The following is a 22,421-nucleotide window of genomic DNA, read 5'->3' as shown; positions in this document are numbered from 1 at the left end:
CCAAGCTTGGCTAGGTGAGCGATGTGTATGGTGGGTCCAACTCTCTCCATGTCCACTCCCCCACCTACCGAGTCAAAGTCAAAAAGGTTATCAGTTATTAAAGCCCCTCAAAGTTGGAGGTGTGTGCCTGTGTGAGGCCATGCAGAGTGAGAGAGAGGGAGGTGAGAGAAGGGTTTTCATTTTCAAAAGCCACTTACCTCTTTTTATTGGCCAACCGGTTCATTTCAAAAGGTGTTGAGAGAAGCAACTGCTCAGACCAGAGGTTGCAGGGAGCCAAGGTCAATTATGTTAAGGTTGGGGGGTGAAGGAGGACAGGTAGGGGGTGGAAGTAGAGGAGGAAGGAGTGTGAGGAGTGGAGGAACAGAGCAGCAGTGGGTTCTGAGATTGTGAGATCAATCTGTGCAGAGACGCCAAATCTCCTGACTTGGACGCAAGCCACCAAACAGGTCTCCACTTTCACACCATGCAGTTTCCTCCCAGATACAGGACTGTGCCTGGAAGGAGACATCCATGGCTTTGCACCTGTATCTTTTAATACCCTCAGTCTCTGCATCTCGCTCACAAATACACTCACATTAGTCCCAGATGAAAGGTCTGGGCTTTGCAGTCTGGAAGGAATCTGCCAGCATTTTTTAAATGAATCTGACAAGCAAGCTAGTGCAGATCAATAGAAACATTGTGTGACAATTTCAAGATGCAATCACCGATAGTGTCAGAATGGTTGAGTCAATGGCAGATGGAACAAAATAATTAGAGTTCCACAAAAGGCAAAGGGAGCGAGTCAGTAAACACAAATCTAATATGAGCCGTGATTGCAAGCTTAGAAATAGCCAAGCTTTGTGGTTTTATTACCTGCTCACGGTTATATGTCTGAGAAATTCAAAGCCCTGTTAATCTAGGTTATCAATGGAGAGAAAGCAGGGTGTCACTTTTCAACATTTGGTGTCTTTTTATAGATTGGCAGTGTTTACCTTTGGTTCTCATGGTCATTGACTTATATGGACCAATATATTTTATTGCTCTTTGATTGAAGGAAGTTTGAGGCTTTATAATTGCAGCACTGGTTTATCAGGTACCACCAACTCCAAGGTCCCTTTATGTATTGTGCCAGCCAGACAGCTTGGCGCTGCAGCCTGCCAAAGAGGAAGAACCGAAAGGTTCAAGGCTTTCCACCAAAAAAGGTCGGCATTAAGCAAAAATCCTCAGCAGACAAAGCCTCCTTTTATATGCTGTTTACCTTCCCTTTCTTCACCACCCCGTCACTCTCTTTGGCCTTGTCCCTTTCCCAGCCTTTCTCTTAGTCTATGATCTCTCCGCCTTCTCTCTTTAACTGTCATTCTCGCCCTTTGTTCTTTCATCCCATCCTTTTTGTCCATCGTTCTGCCTTCTGCCCCTCTTCAGTTCCCTCCTCTGTGACCACAGCTTATCACAGTTACAGTAGGTCCTAATTGCAGTATTATTTTCCTTTCCCTGTTATCTCGCGTCCTCATGACATCAAACTCCCAACGGTGACAGTAAGCAGCTAGCAGACAGATGCTATTTACTACTCAGAGACTCTTTGTTGTTGCCTACTACTTGATAAGGTCTTGACTGTCAAGAGGACTTCTCCTATTGTGCATGGAGAGAGGAAAGTCTGCACTTGAAAGGCATTGCAAATGCATGTCATCTCCCCTCATTCCACTGACCGAAATTGTTTCCTGACATGACAGGTCTGACATGTACTTTTCTTTCAACACGTCACCCCAGGCTTTTTGCAAAAAACATGTTCCTTGCCTGTCAGCTTGGACAATAAAAAAGATTAGCGTAAAAGGCACAGCTACAAAAAGAAAAGCAAGACTGCCTCAGTGGGTTGTAAGGCAATATGTTGCTTTAGGTGACAGAGGGTGTCTAAGTGGGAGTCGTGAGAGGTGTCTGGGTTTTAAATACCTCAGCCAAACAGCTTAGAGTGTGAAAACAATCATCAGACACATGAAAGTGTGAGCGAGAACACACACGGGGGTCAGATAACCCCCGGACAGATGGGGATGGTCAAGTGAGCAGAAGAGAAAGGTTGTGGGGGGTTGCAATGTTTATGCCAGTAGTGTTGGGAATGGGATACAAAAGCATTACCCCCTGTGCCACTTTTGGCCTCTGTAGATCCCCAGGGGGGCAGGAGCTAAAACGGTGGTGATGATTAGAGATTCAATTTGGCTTGCCATCAATCAATGCCACCAAGATCGACAGGATCACTGCCGATTGTGCACCCTTGCAACCAGATTGGGTTTGTGCCTCTTGGGATTCACACCCTTTTTTCACGCTTTGTTAATTAAGCGACCAAGCTGCCCCTGCACTTACTTATTTATGAATCTTGGCTTCGACCGGTGCTGGAGACCACTTGGTCTCCCCTAATTAGTCCCTCACTAATGGCCCTGCTTCCAGACAATCCATACAATCTCAATCCAGACCGCCAACCCCTGTTCTGTCGGTGCACACTCAGAACCATAACACCCATATGACCTTGACGTTACACAACCCACGTTGACTGGTGTTGTGTTTCTGTGGTACTGGATAAAGTGCCCCGCATGGGATAATGAGGCAACACTTTAAAAAATCAATTTCCATCTCCGTCTGTCTAAGTAATTTCTCACCTGTTCATTAACTCAAGAATAGAGCAGCCCGGATGCGTTGAGCCTTGACACTCATTAGATATGGAAGAGAACCTGAAGGAACAGAACGGGAGGCTTCATGTTGGTGAAATATTAACACTCTCCCAGAGCAGCGAGGGCTTTGCAGTTTTAACTCTGCCATGATTTATTGATATGTGTATCTTCTTTTAAACAGGGCCCTGTTGCAAGGCAAAAAAACAGATGTATACTGTTGACTTCACAACACCTTTTTGAAGGAAGTATGGCGGTGGCATGACATCATGACTAAAACCCCGATCTTGCAATTACTGGAACTACTAATCAGTCCTGCAAACACCCTGCCCGAAAGCCTTTTTCCCTTCCTTTCTATGAAGTCACTGTTCAGGGTCAGTAAGCCCATCCGTTGTGGCCTTGTGTGGTGCGGTTTGAATCCCATAAACACCGGTCCCAAGTCAGATTTACAGGCCAGCAGCCCTGGGGATTCATTTGTATTCTACCCACTCTTACATGCTGGTTCAGGGTCAGGGCGATGACTAATCAGGTCAGTGCTGATCCACACCCTGCGGTTGGAGCAGTACCAACCCCACCTAGCTCACTTGGACCACCAAGAGGTCTGGCTCATGTATTTGCATGTGTGTCGAAGGTAGATGGAACACATATGAGCTGCATGGAAACATTCTGATATTTTTGGTGCATCTCATTTCCTGTGTCCCCCTGTTGGGGAGAAAAACAAACGTGCACCTCGTTGTTGTTCATTCCCGTCAGATTGTATCGCCACAGGCCACAACAGAAGTGAACCCAGCTGAACACTTGCGCTAATGGGTGAGCTTAGGCATAAACATTTGGGTTGTTATTTTTTAACTAGCAAAGTTTGCCAGAGGCTGTGTTATAAGGATCACAATAAGGCAGGTGGGTAGGTGAGGAAACTTCTGGGCAAGTTACGAAAAAGTTAAACATTGCTTCTCTTGGCCAACTCTGGCGCCAAACACGATTCCTCTTAGTTGTGTTTACCTAAATGTATACATAGAAAGCCATTTTAACTGAAAGAACCTGTTGTTGTTACGCCACAATTTATCCCATAAGTCTCTCTGGTTTCCAAGTTATCTAGATAATATTTCAAAACATGGAATGCACAATAGCAACACGCCATCAGCATTAGCAGATATTGACTTCTGTTTTTTTCTGATATGACAAACTGTTTTTTTAATTATGATTTTTAAATTGTCAAAGTGAACATGTACAAAACATCAACCCTAAATTGAAGTATTTTTCTTATTTTGCACATTGATTGAATATTAGATACACTGAAAAGCACTGTATTTTATGTCTGGTGGGCCATCATGATAAGAGTATGCATAATGTGATGTTAGTTCAACTACAGAAGGCTTGATGATCAGTAGAATTAGATGGGTTAAAAAAGTGGATATATCAATAGCGGTTATCAGCCAAATGAGGTGTTATATATTGGCATATTGTATATTGGCAAAAAATCCAGTATCGTGGATCCCAATTATTTAAAACTCAATGGCCTGTCAGAACAGCAAAGGTTAATGTATACACTGAGTATTGACTTGTCCCTTTAACATGACCTTTTTAAGTAATGACCTCCACAAATGTATGAAAAAAAATCCATGTCCTTTTGATTTACTTTACACCTTCCTCTTCTGTTTACACAGACATTATTTTTTATTTATTTAAGTTTTTGAGCCACTAGACCCCACATTTGGTTTTCCAGGGTGTCTAGCACACTGCAATATTCACAAACACACACACACACACACACAGTTGCTGGTGTCTGCCGGCGATAATGTGGCACCTTCATAATACTTCTGTGGTCCTGTTGAAATTCCCAGATGACCTTCTGTGTCCTTGCACATACACACAAACACACAGATACACAGATGCACACCAAATGCAGATGGAAATTCATGTTTTAGATACAGAAAAATGTGTGTGTAAGTGTATGTATGTGCACAGACATGTCATCTGCACATAAATCAATGGGTGCCTGGCAGCCTTGTGGCTAGAGCTACTGTGTGTATGTGCGTGTGTGTGTGTGTGTGTGTGTGTGTGTGTGTATGTGTAGGTGGGTAGTGGCTGTGTGGGGTTACTGGTGACACTCCGCTCCCTCCTAACTGCCAGCTTTAGTTACACATCAATGATGAGTGAATAATACATTATCTAGGGTAGCCTATATTCCTCCTACATATCCCAAGAGAAAGACAGAGGAATAGAAAGATAGACAGGTGACGAAATTAGAAACATCCATTCTATATATCATTCTATATTTCTTCCTTTAAAAGAAAAAATATATATATATATATATATATTTAACCTAGAGCTCTCTGTTCCCTCCCTATTATCGTTTGCCAACCACATCATTTAGCCAAACCATGAAATTTCAACCAACCTCTCCTCCTGTTTAGATAGTGTCCTTTTCCTCTCCCTTGTCCTGAAGTACGACCAGCCTCTGCCTCTTAGATTTATGCTGTGTTCAGGTGCCTTAAGGACAACAGGACACCTTCAGATGAAAGAGGAGCCAAAACATAAACTCTAGGCCAGTCAGCTGGCGTGGCTTTAGTGGACTTGCTGGAGTGTGTGAGGGTCCTTGAGTATGGATCGGTGAGGCAAGTGCCTCTGTAATCATGGTGCGATTATTTAGACATCTATCTCACTACGACAATGACAGGATGTTTGTGTATGTGTGTTAGACAAAGACGGAAAGCTCATTCTGGCTGCGGCTATGTCTGCCCGTGCAAGTGTGTAAAGCAGTTTGGGACTTGTGTCCTTGCCACTCTGTTTCTGTGCACGTGTATGTGCGTAAATGTGTGTCCATGTGTGTGTGTTGCTAAGCTCTGTATGATTTATTCCGTCTTTCTCTGGTGTTGCTGTCTGGGGCCCTGTGTGTGTCATGCCAATGCACAGAGGTCTTTATGTAATTGAAGTGGGCCTCTAAAAGCCCCCTGCCATATGGACCCCAGCAGCCTTGTATGTCTGTCTGTCCATCCGTCAATTTCTTTTAATTGCCCAGAGCCCGGATTCTGTGCTGTGGCTATCTATCGAGTGGTTTCTCCATAGGTTAAATACATTAATAAGTAATAAGATTTGGGACCTCACCAATCCCTGACCATGATATTGACCAGATAATGTTGAGCTGAGCTGAGAACAGGTGGAGTGAATGCTGTAATCTGGCTGTAACTTTTTCCTGTTCTGTCATTGTCATCCACATTATTATTTACATCCCAAATACTCTTCATTCACTTTCAATTTTATATAAAGGTGCTATATAAAGAATAAAAAAGCTACTAAAACATACAAATAAGAACCAAAACAACCTTTCATTTTATTAAGATCATTTTGTTGCAATCTGGGAACTGGAAAGAAGTTTTGCATTGTATAAATGTAGTTATTGTTTTGTGTCATAAAGTTAATCCCTTTGTGCACCATAAAGTTGCACTGCCAGGCTCCTGGAATCTGTGTGGTAAAACATGATGTGTATTTTGGAGGTTAGAGACTGCCAATCTTCCCAGCAGTGATTTTGTTAATTATGGCAATTATATAAATGGCTTAAATAAACATGGTAATAATATTTTTAAGTGATACAGCAACTCGTGCAAAAACTTCTCTTTTTCCACAGCTTTTATTTATTTCCTTCAAATTGCATCATATCTCTAGAGTCACATTAAGGTTTTTGTTGCATTTGTTGTCAGAATTCTGTCAGATGTTTGCATATTCTCATATCATCTTGCAATTGAGTTTATTCTCCAGTACTGCAGTTACACTAAACCCATTTGCAGGAATGCAAATTTAAATGGCTAAAATGTACATGTAATGTAAGGTCGTGCAGATATTAGCATTGACATGACCATGTTTTAAGCTTTTTATGGATGCTCCTGATGCTCTCTCGCTCATTGCCCATCTCCGGGCTGCTTCATTACTGGTGCTTTTAGCTGCTAAAGAGGCGAAGTCCATTTGCACAGAGGAGGTCTAACAAGTCAAGTTATTACAGCAGCCAAGTGTGAGATTAATTAAGTCAGTGGCGATTAAGAATGCGGGTGCAACGAGAATCTTGGTGGCGAGGCGAGGGGAGAGCGACAGAAAGACACACAGATAGCGTGAGAGAGAGCTTCCGCTCCGACACAGATCAACGTGATTAATCTCACCAAGCCATTTGTGGGTATGTGGCATCGAGAAACAAAATAGTCATAAATAATAATGATCTTGCCCCTGCACCTCTTACTTTAAGTTAATGATGCCCAATAACAAATAAACACATTTATCTGCCTCCACCCGCTTCAGAATTGAAATAAAAGCCTGGTTCCCGAAATAAATACACAAACCCTTTTCAGTAATCAATCCGCAGCTGTTTGTCATCATAGACCATTAACTGTTGCTCAAAGTGCAAAGAATGAAAAAAGGCAGAAATTGTGTTGTATTCAGCTATCTCATGCACTGAGAGCAATGCTGCTGCCAAGGTTCTCTGGGGTGGAAACTTGAACTACTTCGCTCCAAAGCTGGCATAGGCAGCAAACACACACCTTGGAAGAAGAAAAAGAAGAAATGGGAGTGGTAGCCGTTTGTGTAAAGAAGAGACTCTGTCATAAAGGTAGAGACAAAAGAGAATCTGAAATAAAAGGAAGGAAGGAAGGATAAGTGTGGGAACGAGAAAGGACAGACCAGACGACCTGCCCAGTTTACCTTGCCCAGTGTTTTATATAAACAGCATCTGGTGTGTGAGTGCATCTGGGCCATTGTTCCCCTTCCAGTTTGTGTCTGCAACATTGCATACTACATTATGATTTTTATTGTTTTACATAAAGTGCCATTCTCCAACTATTTGAAAGGATTCAGAGAGAGAGATATCTGTGCTTTAATGCATGTGCAAATGGATTTGCAGAGCTGGAACAGAAAGGGTGTGTGCGCGTGTGAGTGTATTAGGCCCGCAGAGCCCTGACCTGGTGGGTTGCATTCCTGACTTTAACTGCCCTAGCCTCGCTTTTGTTCTCTGCGTCTTTGACCTGGGTGGCTAATGACTGGCCAAGCAGGTAAACTGCAACAAGCCCTCCGTCTACTTAACGAGCTGATGTGAGAAGCAGCAATCTGCCCGCAGGGCTTGCTCGTCACCTGGTCCTCCTTATCCTTCCTTTTGAAAAGAGAGGACAGGGGAGTGGGGGAGCGATGATGTGTATGTGTGATGGTGGTGGGGGTAGAGTATAATTACTCTTCTACTAAAATCCCCATCTGCTTTTTTTCTCCTTTTCTTTTTTCCCACCCTCCTCTTTTTTCCTCCTCACAGGTAAATGAGGGCATACCTGGGAAATTAACATGACTGGCGGTGATAATTGACTTGATAATTACCCTGCAACATCTTCATAAATCATGAGTGGTTGCTCAATGAGCCAAAAGACGGCTTTTAGTATGTGTAGCTGGCGTCCACGCTAATGGGGTAGTCCCCAGGTCCTATTTTGGTTCTGTTTTTTGTTTATCCTGTCTGTGCAAGTTTCCGAAGAGAAGCAGAAAAGAAAAAAGCAAACCTCAAAGACCTTTGGTCTCTACCACCACAGTATTTTTTAAACTGTTTTAAAGTAATTGGAAGCCACTGGCATTCGGAAAATGTGGACCGCATTGGGGCTTTGCCCCTCGCTGCAGACGTGCAGGCAGCTGTTCCGGGTGTAACAGGAAGTAGCCATCTTTAATTAGATTCAACACGATCATTACATGCTGCACTGGAAGTGCGTTGTAAGGTGATCTGATATGTTGGCAGATGACTGTATTAGGAGAGACTGTATTAAGAGAAACAATGGCAGAGGGATAGTGAGTGAGTGAGAGAGAGAGAGAGAGAGAGAGAGAGTGAGAGAGAGAGAGTGCATGTGTTTGTGAGAGAGACTCAGTGGCTATTGAAACAGAATGGTAAAGCTGGGTGCTAAGCCCTTTTCTTGTGGTGCTCAGCCATTCAAAAAGCCATGGCTTTTATTCAATGCCCGGTTCCAGCTCTTTCTAGGCTACACCTCCAGTGAACAAACAGGATTTGTATGTGTGTGTGTGTGTGTGTTTGTGTTTGTGTGTGTGTGTGCGTGTGCGTGCATGCATGCGTGCATGTGTGTGTCTGTGCACATGCGTATGTCTGTATGAGTCTTAATAATACGTCTCATTTTCTATTTGTATGAGTGTTAGTGTTATTATTGTTTAAATAATGTATTATGCATAATGTGTATGCATTAGCGTTGTGTAAGTGTACAGTATGGGTTTGTGTTCCCATGCGATTGAGTTCTGTTTGTTGAGTCAGCCATTGCTGACACACGAAATTGCTTAAAACCTGCTATTAGAGCTGTGAGGTAACTACTCAAACACAATCCGACTGCACAGGCAGCACAATAGCCCACCTCCTACTGAACAAAACCGTGTGTGTGTGTGTGTGTGTGTGTGTGTGTATTTGTGCACGCTTATGTTTCTAGTGCCTCTGAGACAGTCAAATAATCGCCAGCTTTCACCCAAACAAGCAGATACTCACTCATTCACACAGGTGACTGTGTGAGTGCACACACGCACTATTCCCAGCACCAATGAAATGTTTCCATTGAAATTCACACATTACTCCCCAAGGACAAGTTGCTGCTATCACATTTTCATGTGTTTGGTCCGGGAATCTGTGCTGTTATCTTCCACACAGTCTGTTGCCCGAGCTATCGAGCTGTTATGAATGGACGCCCTGGCTGGCACAGGGGTATTGGGGGTGGTTTTGGTGTGGTGGTGTGGTGTGTGTGTGTATGTGTGTCGGGGGGTTAAGCACTAGAGAGGAGAAGAGTAGAAAAAAGACAGCATTTGACGATGGCTCCCTGGGCTGCAGTAAGGCAATGAGCAAAAACAGTTCCCATCAGGCTGCATGTTAAACACAGACACTTGAAGCAGACACACAAACACACAGAGGAGATTGTAGATGTCTGCACACACATTCACACACAGACACACAATCTCTGAAGGCCGCTGCATGTCAGCATGCCAAAAACACAGTGGCAATGAAAGAAGCACAGGGGCTGTGGGGAATACAAGAGAGTGTGTACCAGCTCTCCATCCTCTCCTCTCCCTCCTTTTCTCTCCTCTGTGTTCTATCCTCCCTCCTCACCCCCTCTTTGTTACCTTACTGCCCCCTTCCATTGCCTCTCATTCCCATCTCTTTCTCTGCTTTGCTCCCTCCCTCTCTCTTTGAATATCTCTTCTTTTCTTTTGCACTCCCATCCCGTCTCTTGCTCCCCCAGCCATCCCCCTATTTTCCATGACTCCAAGTCTTTCCCGTCTTCTCTCTTTGCTGAAATCTACGGAGACTTCCAAGCAATGCTGGTATAAATGAGAGTGCGCTGAATGACTTTTTTTTTTTTTTTTTATCACAAGCAGCCACACCCAAAGCTGGGAATCTCTCTCCCTGTCTTTCTCTCTCCACTCGCCTCCCCCTTGCTTATCCAGACAAATAAACCCATATTCAATAGTTATTTCCTTTGTGCTGTGGCTGTATTAGGCTGGGAAGTAATGGATTGAAAAAGCAGGCGAGAGTTGGCACATATCCTATTATTGTTTCCACATGCATTCCTCATTCATTGCTTTTTGTGTCTGACGTGAATGTTCCAACATTTTAATTTCACTGCTCCAGAGCGACTTACAATCACAAAAAGAGGTCTCTCTCTCTCAAGGACATTTTTACAGTCTATTAATGGACACGCACTGACCTTGGTGATCAAACCGGTAATGTTTTAGCTGCAGCGTGGTCTGTGTAATCACAAGGCCACACTCCCAAGAAGTCTTTGCTCTCACGAAAGGACACAGAATCTGTAGAAATGTGACTAAGGGGGTTAATGAAGGTAAAGTTTGTTGGCTGCCAGAAACACCATTGGCATACTTGATATGCTAAATGTGACTTTGATGGGGTTAGCGAGTCCTGACACTCACCCGTCAGAAAGTTAGCCTGCACCCCTAATACCCAAAATCCCTTAGAGAGGCACAGGCGCCAGGTGAATTTCTGCTCACAGACACAGACTAAAATAATTCCAGGATGCTGCCTTCTTTGAATAAAGACGAAAAGAAAGATACATAGATAGCAGCTGATGCTTGATCTTACATGCACAAATATGTATGTGAGCATGGATGTCTACCTCTCATACCTGCATATCTCCCTTTGATTCAATTTAATTTGATTTTTTTTTTTTATTTCACCATTTAAATGAGACTGTTTAGTAGAATGAAGCTTATATCAAGACTAATTAAATCATAATCCATCTTTCCCTCTTCTCGTTTGACCTTTGAGGCACTTCATATTTATTAGCGTCTGTGCTACCTCACATGATTCTTATCAGGGTTGCGAGCTAAAGCACACCGCTTGTTCATTAGCCATATTCACTAAGAAGCAGTCCGCACATTTGGTCAGACAAAGCAGCAAATCAAAGAATATCGGCATTGCTTTATCTCATTGGGCAAATTACTCTACCACCCCCCTTTTTATGTCTCTCTCCCTTTGTAGATGAACATATAATGAGGCAACTGTTGAACAGCAGTAACAAGCTTTAAGTAAATGGAACATGAGATAGATAGATGTAGAGAAATGTGTCTGTTGTAGAAGATTTGAAATTATGTTTTACGGGGACTGTTTTTTTAGGGCTGTATCCAACTCAGAATTATTTCAGTTGAATCAGATTTGGCTGTTCAATATATATCTATTCATTTCTTTTAGGGCTATCAGATTATTATTTTTTTTAAAATTGTGATTAATCGCAGAATTTCTATAGTTAGAGAGTTGGAGATCAGTTAGAAAGAGGGAGGCGCTCACTCTGTAGCTAAACCTGGGGACCAAACCCCCCTCCCCTGCCCTTGAGCAAGACTTTGAGTCCCCACTAACAACAGAAGGTAATGCCGGAGTAAAAACCAGAGAGTGCAGTTTTTACAGTATATGATATAAATAGGTGTGGTTGAAAGCAAAGTAATGGCAGGGCTGATGTTTGGAGGTGTGTCGCCTGCTTGTTATCTCGGTATGTGTCAAAGAAGTCTTTTTATAGAAGTTTGAAATGTGCACCTTCCGTCTGCTCATGTGTATGTGTGTGATGTATTTGCTTGCCTTTCATCTGCGCGGCAGACTAGTAAATCAATCACAGCTTGCTGAGGTTGCAGTTACACATTATTGTGTTTTAAATATGAATTGTATTCCAGGTATTGCTGCCCCTCCAGGGAGCGTGAGGTGAGGTGGAATGAAATCAACAGCTGTAGTGACACACACGCACACTCCTTCATACACAAACACACACACAAACAGACAGCCAAATTACTCTGTCTCGCTTCCTTTCTCACTCTGACTAATATAAACATGCACACACGCACAAATACTCACAAAACTTGACTAGGAGAGCTGTATTTCCATATGCAGATCCTTGGGGCAAAAACGAACCTGCTCCTTGCTCGCTTGTTTGCATTTTTCAGACGCAGTTGGCTGAGTCATTCACCAGGAAATCACATCATGGCATCAAGGCGTCTCACGCAGAGGCACACAGTGCATAAGTCACAATCTCATTCATGACTAGAGTGTTATGTTCATACAGTGTTTACTGTCAGGACTGAATGTTGAATTTTATTGGAGGGGGAAAAAATCTGAACCCAGACTGAATTATGAAATCTTGTAAAACATAGAGAGAGAAAGAGGTATGGAGAATTTCCAGGAAGGGTTGGGAATGAAAAATCACTTCTCTTAGGTGAAGGCTGAGGCAATAGTTTCCGTGTTAAGTGATGTAAACATTCCGTGTCCCTACAGAAATCTGGTTCTGTGCCTGTTTTCTGGTGGTAGTTAAACATAGGCAGACCTGATGCCCTGAACATAACTGTTTGCACATGAGGAACATGCCTTTTCAAAATGAAATGCAAGTTGTAAATGTGACACCAAACCTTATAAAATTATTGCTAAAATGACGTAGTACTTGGGTCGATTATGACTCAAGTCTGATTTCTTTTAGAACCTTTTTCAACCCATGGAAAAATGCAAAAGGGAATTGGTAGTTTGCAATGTTATTGTCCTCTTTCACTGTAAATGTAAGAGTTATATATTGAATTAACATGATGTCAGCATCAAACATGTTACCCCCTAGCTTTGTTTCCATTAAAAGGTGAGTTAAAGTACTGACAGCCTTAATTAGATTTCTTATGACAAGGCCAAACATCTTAGTGTCGTAAACCAGCAGGGTCTGGGATGACTCCTTCAGAGGAATATTTCAGCTGGTAATGAAACCCAGTAAACTTCACGTCACGCAGAGAGGCATGACTGTTAAAAACAAAACCGGGTGGTTAGGTCTTCTCAAACAAAGGCCCAAAACTGTTATTGAGTCACTATGGTCTGCATCAGCAGTTTTGTGCAGGCAGTGCACACACGTGAAGATAGCCGTGCACATGTTGAGTAAAGTAGCAGGGAGAGACACAGAGATAAATGTGGAATGTTATGGACGGTGAACAAAAGCTTTCACATTCCCCCTCTGAGAGCAAAATGTTAAGTGCAGCTCTCACAGTATGGGAAATGAAGCAGTTACTAAAAGGTTGTAGGTTCAAAGCTAGCTCAAGTATTCGGCTGGAAACACCACGTCAGTCAGCTGTAAGTTAAACTGCTCATCTCGGGCAATCTGCTGCACTATTATAACATCCTTGCTTTCCTAAAAAGGCAAACAAGGGCAGTGAAAATTGCTGATTAAATTGAGGTAAACTAACAGGAGAAGAGATGGCACTCCTGACAAAATGCAGACACTCACACTATTGAGGATTCCCATCTAACCTTTCAAAAATTGGATTTTCGAAGGTAATCTAAAGTGCCTCTGTCAGAGAGCAAGTAGCCAATAAAACAAGTGCTAATGGCTCACCTCTAACCGTGAATGTGTGTGTTTGTGTGTGTGCATGTGTTATGTTGTCAGTACCGTTGATGAAGGGGCTGTGACTTATTCAATAGCAACCGAATACAGAGCTATTCAGTGAACCCATGGGACAATGCAGACAGCTGTGAATGCTGGGTCTCGGGGAGGGTGAGGGGTTGGGTGGTTAACCAGGAATTTGGGGAACAGAAGTGTGAGAATGCGTGCTCATTCACACCACACACACACACACACACACACACACACACATAAATGCACACACAAAAAGGGAGTTTAAGGGGAGCTGTAGTTTAGGAGCTTCATCTTTTAGCGTTTTCATTAAAGCCATAATGAAATTGTAGCTTCCTATAGTAACTTAAGAACTTTTTGCATCAAGATCACACAGTGTCAGCGATGAAGTCTCTTCATTACATCGGATTAGCTTTTTTGTTTTTAAATACAGAACTAAACAACAACATTATCATGCCGCCCCAGTGTGTGATTTAAGATAACATGCTGGCGTTCCAGAAGCAAAACAGGTCTGATGGGCATGACTTGCAACACAACAGCATCAGCATCCACTGTGACATATAACATACGTGTCAGGCAGCACTTTATCAACAGAAGTACAATGTGGCAATAACAATCATTTCCCATCTTTGTTACATGGTGATTGATCTCATCTTCTCCTTGGAGGGTTAAGATCTTCTGGACCTCCCCAGTTTGCTGACATTTTCGTTTGCTTCTTCTTCAAGGTAGCGACTAACTGCTATCAGCTGCTTTTTAAATCTCCTGGCAGTGGGTCGCACACATAACACATTGTCAAAACGTCATACCCATCTTGTCCATGGTCCTGTTCTGGTGGCTGTCCCTTTCCCACAGATGACGATGTGGTGCATTACTACCTCTTTGATGAGACAACTCTGGATCGTACCTTTTATACAAAATTGCAAGGTGGATTAACGGTGCAACATTCCAACTTTAAACAGGCGGTGCAAATGGTGCTTCACAGTTCCTAAATTGCCAACATTAGAGCGACTAATCCTGAGAGGAACAAGGTTAAAAGCCGCAGTGACAGTACAGTAAACAAAGCAGAAGCTCCAGTTTCAACCACTTACATTTCCGCCTGCAATGACTTAAACAGGCACACGTATGACTGCTCACTCATCATAGCAAGATGCCCGCTTTGAAAAATGCACACATGATTGCACACACATTCAAACACACACATGCTGACGCACATGCAGTCACACACAGACATGGAGGCACACCTGGTTTTGTAGACAGCTGCCCTTAGGGCTACCTGTTCGTCAGATCCTCTGTGCTTTGTAATTAGGAGGGTTAGTGAGAGAAGGGAATAGGGAGGGGCAGAGAGAGGGCGAGAGAGAGAGGGACAAGGAATGGGTGAGAGAAAGAAAGAAAGAAAGGAGGGGGTAAAGACAAAGGGGCCCAGTTCATCAGCAGTACAGGAACTAGACTAGACTTCATGAGCCCTTGAAAAAGGCAATACACTCCTTGGTCGCAGCAGACACACACATACCGGCACTTACACTCACACATGTAATTTCAAAAAGCAGCTGCACTAGCTCACAATGTCCTCCTTGCCTCGATCAAAGCTCTTTTTTCCATTTCAACTGCTCTGCTCTGCTCCCTCAAAGCCTCTGACAGAAAAGAACATTGTTGTGTTTGTTTTTGTTTATTTATCACAAGTCCCAGAGTCATCGGGCAAGAGCTGCTTGGCAGAAATTGCCTCGGCAGACACGATAGGCCAAGCAGACGGACAAAAAGGAAAATGGCATGCTGTTACAACTCAAACTGTATTCAGCCCTGAGGTATCTTTTGACGGTGGGGAAATAATTGAGGGCAGGGGCCCAGCGACAAATGCAGAGGGCAGAGACTTGCGTTCATTAGACTTCCCAATTGGGAGAGATGATACGAGAGAGAGGGGTAAAGGAGTCTGGAGAGATAAAAATGAGAGACAAGGAGAGAGAACAAGAGAGTCAGAAAGGTGGAGTGGAAGCTTATTTCCAAGGCATCGACGGCGTAACCCTGTTAGCGCACACACACAGGACGAACCTCTTGTGTGACAGCCATTGTGGGATGACTGACAGTGAGTGGTAGTGGGGCGAAGTATGTGTGAGTGCGTGTGTGTGCCGATGGGGAGGGGGGAGTTTGTCAGGGGTGGGGGGGTGGGGTAGTCCGTTCAGGAATTCCACAGAGGAATCACCTCCTTGGCCTGTCCATGTCGCAGCAACCAATTACCGTGACTGTGACTGTGTGTGTGTGTGTGTGTGTGTGTGTGTGTGTGTGTGTGTGTGTGTGTGTGTGTGGTGAAGGGGAGGTCTCGCCATAAAATGGAGGGGACTTCTCCTAATCATCGCACTCTGGCCCCGCACAAAGGCAAAAAGGCTGCTTGGACAATTTGAATTTGAATAGCATCTCTCTTCCTGCTCTCCTTTTTTCCTCCCTGTGTCTCTCTTCCTCTTTCTCTGCCTCCGCTTCACGTTGGATGACAAAAGAAGAGCCAACAAAGATAGCACAGAAAGCAATCAGGCTAATAGCGCTAATAAGTTGAGCGTGGGGTCCTCACTCTCAATGTTGACACATTTCACTGTTTCTGTGGCTAAACAGAGGCTCAAGTGTTTGGCAACCAGGCAGCATAGTATTTTAATGGAGTGGCTGCCCCATGCCAGGTTGCCATGTGCTTGGTCTGTTTGACTGTAGAAGAATACAACAAAAGCAACTCAGAGAAGAGGTGGGGAGCAAATAATTAACTAGTGGAGAAGCCTGAAGGATTCAGGGAAAGAAGTCATGGGAGGGGGGGTCTTTTTTCCTTCAATTTTTTTTGGTCAATGACAAAATCCTGCTGTCATCACATTTCATTAATGCAGCAGTTAATGCTAGCATGAGAATAAGTCATTTTTTTGCACCTAAAGCAGGGAGCCAAGCTAACAGGAAGCCATTAAGTCAGCTTTTTGTTTACATTTCAAACATTGGTCTGTAACATTCATATCTCCGGGGTTGTCTAGACAAACGGTTCCCTACTGGTTCAGCCAGATTTCTCTTTAGTCATTGGTTCAAGATCTACGCATACGAGAAATAACCACATATTCGATTTATTTGACAAAATGTAAATAACGTGGGCTTAAAACACAACAACATAAAACATGTTGCAAGAATAAAGTGCAGTTAGTTAAAACCAGGGGTGTTTCTCTCAGATTTGAGGATAATGGGAGGCTTAGCCCAAACCTCAGTAGAAAAAAATTGCCAATTTAAAAAAAAAAAAGAAGACATTCCCTCCAAATCCAAGAGCATGTTTTCTCTGTAAAAGTTTGGCAATGTTTTTTTTTTTTCTTTAAATTTTTTTCTGATGTTTTTTGCTTTAAAATTTTGGGTAATTTCTAAAAATATTTGGGGTAAAATCCAAAACCTCCCATCCCCTCCCGAAGCCACTGAGTTGGCTCAGTGGCTAAACGCAGCGATGAAGCATCTCAAACTTGAGAAACTGATTTTTGCATGAGAAAGCTGTGAGAATTCAGAACCCATTCTTGAGAAATACATTTTAGCTAAACTCTAAGCTCTCACATAACTGAATATAATTCCAAATGAACTAAGTCACATTTATCTGCCTTTTTCATCTGTTAATAGCCAATCACAATGGGATAAGCCCCAGGTAGGCCTGTATTTTGTGCAACTGCAACAGACAAACAAACAGAAAAACAGCCAGTCAGACTGGACCTGCAACCCACTTTTGGACCAGGGTCACGTTAACATAGAAAAAGCTAGAAAATGCTAAAAAGTTCACAGTTGCGGTGAGATCCAAGCTAAATCCCTCACCTGTCTGCTCCTATAGCGACCTGGAGACTTAGCCCCAACGACTACACATTCCTCTCTCTCAATAGCCTTTCTTCCCCTTTCCTCCTTCGGTTTTTCTTTCTTTTAAGAAGTCTGCTTGTTTGAACAAAGAAATATTTTAAGAGGCTTGTAACTGTGGGTGCTGTGTGTGTGTTTATGTGCAAGTGATAGTGTGTGTGTTGGATGAGGCCATAGGGACGAATGCTTCAGTGCCCTCCCCTGTTATTAGGCCTGCCCTGTCATTATAGGATTAAAGTGTAGGGGTTGGCTTTGCGTGTGTGCATGTGTGTGTGTGCGTGTGTATTTGCCTGCATGTGATCTCTCCAAGTCTGCTTGCATTTCTGCACTTTTTCTCACACTATCAGAGTTCGTAGAGAAAACAAAAGCACCCCCCCCCCCCCGTGTTTGTTATGCTAATCCCAGGTGCATTTGACCCCGATCATAAATAACACTTTACTAAAGGATTCCTCAGGTTACTCAAACAGCGACTCTCTAATTGAAAAGCCTTGGTAAGCAGTAGGAGGTTGAAAAACATTCCCCTGTACTGCGTGCGTCACATCCATCACATCGCAGCGTGAAAACACAAGCACAGATATAGAGATTGGCAAGAAGAGGAGGACGGATGAGAAGGGAACGGAAGAGAAAAAAGACGAGTGAAAAGAGGTCAAAGCTATCACTTCCGAGTTGGGGGAAGAGAGAGAAAGTAGTGAGAGATAAGAGGGGGTTGGTTGAAAAGAAAGAGATGGAGAAAGTAAAACGATTGGGAATTAGATCCATCGTTTCATAGGGATGATGAGAAAGAGATTGGAAATAAATGAGAAAAAAGTGAAAGTGCGTGCGAGGAAGATGGATTAAACAGCTTTGTGCATCTGTGTATCCTGATCCAGTGCTACCTCCCACATCTGCATCCTCCACTGTGTGTGTGTGTACGCGCAGATGTGTGTTTTACGGCAGTAAATTTGCATGTTCATTTGCCTGATTTACTCTGTTTGCTCCCCCCCTTTACAACCTACAATCTTTCCTTCTCTCATTCTGCACTTCCAGGATATGAGAGAGTGAAGTGAAACGTATGGAGCTAAAAGGCAAATGAGAACACTGTCTGTGTACAGGGGAGGATCTTATAGTCACACAATGGCTGTTTCTCCCTCAACTTGTCCTTCTGGTTTTCTTTCCGTTTATTTTTCTTTTTTCTCTCCCTCTCGACTGGGCCCATTAGGCAAGCCGCCAGCATGGTCTTAGAAGCTTTCAGAGGTTGTTTTGCTTTAAAAAAAATACCTTTTCTCTCTTTAATCTGTCTTACTCTGCCTCTCTCTCATCCTATATCATCCATATAGCATGAGTTTGACAGAAATGGTTGCTTTGTGCATGAGAATATAGCACTTTATTATCTGCTATGTTTTGTTTCTTTTACTGTGTGTGTTTTCTGTGTCTGCACAGGTGTCAGAATTTGCTGTACAGTCATGAATATTGCAGTCTGTTGTCCGATGTGTTATTCACACACACACACACACACACACACACACACACACACAAATGTAGTGTGCAGAGACAAATGAGCACAACAGACACACACACACACTGACAGAGAGGGAGCGGCCGGGTTAGGTCGGGGTCACTCAGTGCTTTTGCTCTGGCCCATTGACTCTGGATTGGTGCTCCACTTGGGGCACAATACAGAGCTTTGCACCAAACATACACAATTACACTCCCACACAGACACACACTCACACAAACACAGAGCGGGTAAGGTTAAACAATGCCGATGCATCGAGAAGCGAAGGGTTACTGCTGCACACGCACTCCCGAATGATCCACTGTCTAAACTACTGAGTCAGACTGCACATCTGTGTGTGTTTTGCATATTTCTCTTTCTGTTCTCCCGCTCTTTCTCTCTCATCTCCCCCTCACTGACGCTTCCCGTATGTCATTGTGTTTCACCGTGTTGTCATTTTCAGCAAGGTCAGCTCTAATGACAAGCCAACACACCATACACACAGCCCCAGTCATAATAATAAACACTAGGCGGCAGAGGTGTATAATTTCCACCACAGCAGCTTACCTACCTGCGAAGCTTGTCGGTAACAGGTCCCAAATCAAACACTGTCATGGTATGAGTCAGGGGAAGTCCCGCAGCTAATATGCACTGACACAGTTTCAGAGATGAAAACACTAGTAGGCCCTTATTTGCTCAAGAGACAAACGTGGCTCATTGCACCTGGTTACAAAGAGAGCTCTCGGCGAAAGCAGACTGAATTCATGATTTGTTTGAAAGCATTTCTGCTATCAGCTCTGAGAGAGAGACTGACAGGAGAGAAAGGGTGAGGATTGTTTGCGACAAAGGTTGTGAGCTGTATTTGACCTGCGAGTACATGATATTCACTTCCAGAGCCACTCCCAGAGAGACAGTTCTCTCTGCATGAACTGGCTCAAAGTGAAGCTTCCACACCATTTTGCCTGAGGGCAACAAGCCACAGCTATATTTGAAATGCGATTGTGGTTTTTTTTGGTGTGTTTTTTCGCACAGGAACATATCTCCCTTTGGCAGGAAGTCTCTTGAAAGTTATGTTTTCTCACCGGTGTAATAGGCGCATCCACATGTCAGAGACACTGTCACTCAAAGAATGAGGGGGTGGAATTCAATTGGAGTTCTCAACTATAGGAGCATGTCATCTCTACAGAGATAGACATAATTCCCAAGGGGTCTTTGAGTTTAAGGGTATTTGCATTTGTCACTGGTGGTGCTCCTGAATGCAGCAGTAGTGGCAGCAGGTATTTGGAGATGAGAAGGTGAAATCTTGGGGTTTACTCTTTTATTCCCAAGTCCTGTTTCCTGTTGACTTACCAGGCAGGGAAAAAAAAGGAAGACAGAAGCAGACAAAATCTCACTAGAGTTTGGAAACTAGAGTAGCAAAGTTGGCTGAGAGACTTCTTCAGGTTCTGTCCCCTGCACCTGAGGCAGGAAAAATGGTACGTAACACCTTCCATGACCAGGGACAGTTCAAGCTCACTCTCTAGCAGTGCTGTTTCATCATCTTTTACTGTCTTGTAGAACAGCACAGCGGTTGAGATAATAACGGTGGCTGCATACTGCGCCTTGAGCGCCAGGTAGTAAAAGACTCAACATTTATAGTGTTTCTTCCCTGCTCTCACAAAGCCGGCATCTCTGCCAGGAGAAACAAGAGTGTGGAAAGTGGAGGGGAGAGAAGGGATTTGCAGGAGATCCACCATTTTGTGTGCACTGGTACAGGTTGTGTTTCTCTGTGTGTGCCAAGGGACAGGCATAAAAGTTAGGTAAACGTGAAGTGTTCAAGTATTGACAGAAAGTGAATCCAATTGAAGCATATTGACCTCCGTTCCGCTCAAGAGCTCCTCTTTTGTGACACCTAACTTTATAACCCCCCTTCTCCATTCAAGCCTTCTGCTGGGTTATATATCTTGTGCAGTTTTACAACCTGTTACTCTTTGTATGTGTGTGGGTGTTATCAAGCGTGTGTGTGTGTGTTGCGGTGCCCTGTGGGAAGCGGAACCATTTCTCAGCGAGACTTCGCTGTTGTTTCCTTTCCCCTGTATGAAAGCAAACGTCTAATTGAGACTAATTAGCCAGACGAGGAGGCGCAATAAATGTCACACAATACCTCACAGATCACCCACCTCGATCTATGCATCGCGCTCCCACTGTCTCTTGGTCTTCCTGTCACCCACAGACGTACACTACTTCTTTGGCTAATTGAATCTAATATCACTCTAAGCCCGCGCCTTCTGTCATACGGTTATTCAGCCAGTTATCTGAGAACAACTTTGGTCCGAGCTTCTTATCTTTTCCGCGGCTCATTTTACAGGTTTTATGACATTGTTGTAAAACTATTGAAAGTTCTATTGATCTCCTCTGTCATCCTGTTCCTCTTTGTCTGACCTGCTTGTTTTCTTCTGCTTCTGTTCACAGAGACACTGATGGACACGAAGTGGGCCACGACAGAATTAGCCTGGACTTCTCACCCTGAGACCGGGGTAAGTTATCTGTGCAGTTTGTGTGTGTGTGTGTGTGTGTGTGTGTGTGTGTGTGTGTGTGTGTGTGTGTGTGTGTGATATCATTTAGTGAAAGACAGACTAAAGTGAAGAGATAATTGTGTACCCAACAAAACTGCTGTTGTTTTTGTTTCTTTCTTATAACCGTGTGGGTTCATGTTTAGACAGTAACTCTGACTCTATATTTGTATTATATGAGCACATTCAAAGTTCAGTGTGTGGGATTTAGGGGACAAAACCTGGCAGAAATGGAATACAATACAATAAACGTATTTTCTTTAATGTAAGAATCGTTGCATTTTTGTTACCTTAGAATGAGCCATGTATATGTGTGTAAGTCCTTGTCCTTAGAGATTTCGTGTTCCTACAGTAGCCCATAATGGACAAACCAAACGCTGGCTCTGGATGGGGGCATTCATGGTTTTGCATTGGCCACCAAAGTTAGTAACCCCTGTCAGGAAAAAAAACATCTGGGTCAGTTTGTTTTGGAGAGGAAGAGACATCTACGGCTATTTCGGCTCCTAGTAAAAACTCATTAATATCTGGATCCTAAGTTATGAGAACAAATTGTGAGCACACATTAGCAGGTACTAGGCTAATGGTCTGTCTCCAATGAGCCAGACAGTGTCAGAGAAACATTATTTTGTAACTTGAAACTGCTTTGTTCAGTGTTTTTACTGATTTAAGTCACCAAGTTTGTTTGTGTTCGAGAGGAGGAGACCCCTGCAGATAGTTCAGCTTATGTCAAAAACCTCCCAATGTCCGGATCAGAAACAAGGTGTGCCCACATTAGTAGGTGCTGAGCCTATCAGCGATGTACCAATGGAGAGATACTGATTTGTAATGTTAACTGGCTTTATTCAGTGTTTTTACCAGTTAAAATCACCTAGTCTGTTTGTTTCTGAGAAAAAAGAACCTCTGCTGATAATCCAGCTCATGATGAAAACCGCCTAAACAAAGCACACAGAAGGAATTGTAACCAGGAGAAGTTTAAGCTGGTTGCAATCTACAATCCTCACCATTAGGTGCCACTAAATCCCTCTACAACTCA

At 43.4% G+C, this 22,421-nt stretch overlaps 1 protein-coding gene across 8 annotated transcripts in view; it reads left to right on the top strand.

Moving 5' to 3' along the window:
* ephb3b (eph receptor B3b) overlaps positions 1-22,421 on the top strand; it is an 86,852-nt gene that overhangs the window by 10,932 nt on the left and 53,499 nt on the right. For all 8 annotated transcript variants that reach the window (XM_088077660.1, XM_088077656.1, XM_088077662.1 and 5 more), the window contains exon 2: positions 21,288-21,352. In XM_088077660.1, coding sequence (XP_087933786.1) covers positions 21,288-21,352 — 65 coding nt within the window. The remainder of the gene's footprint in view (positions 1-21,287; positions 21,353-22,421) is intronic.

Source organism: Plectropomus leopardus, chromosome 5 (assembly GCF_026936395.1).
Source record: "Plectropomus leopardus strain MGB_pleo_1.0 chromosome 5, ASM2693639v1, whole genome shotgun sequence".
Classification (NCBI taxonomy): Eukaryota; Metazoa; Chordata; class Actinopteri; order Perciformes; family Serranidae; genus Plectropomus; species Plectropomus leopardus.
The sequence above is the reverse complement of the archived record's forward strand: the minus strand, read 5'-3'. Positions and strand labels throughout refer to the sequence as shown.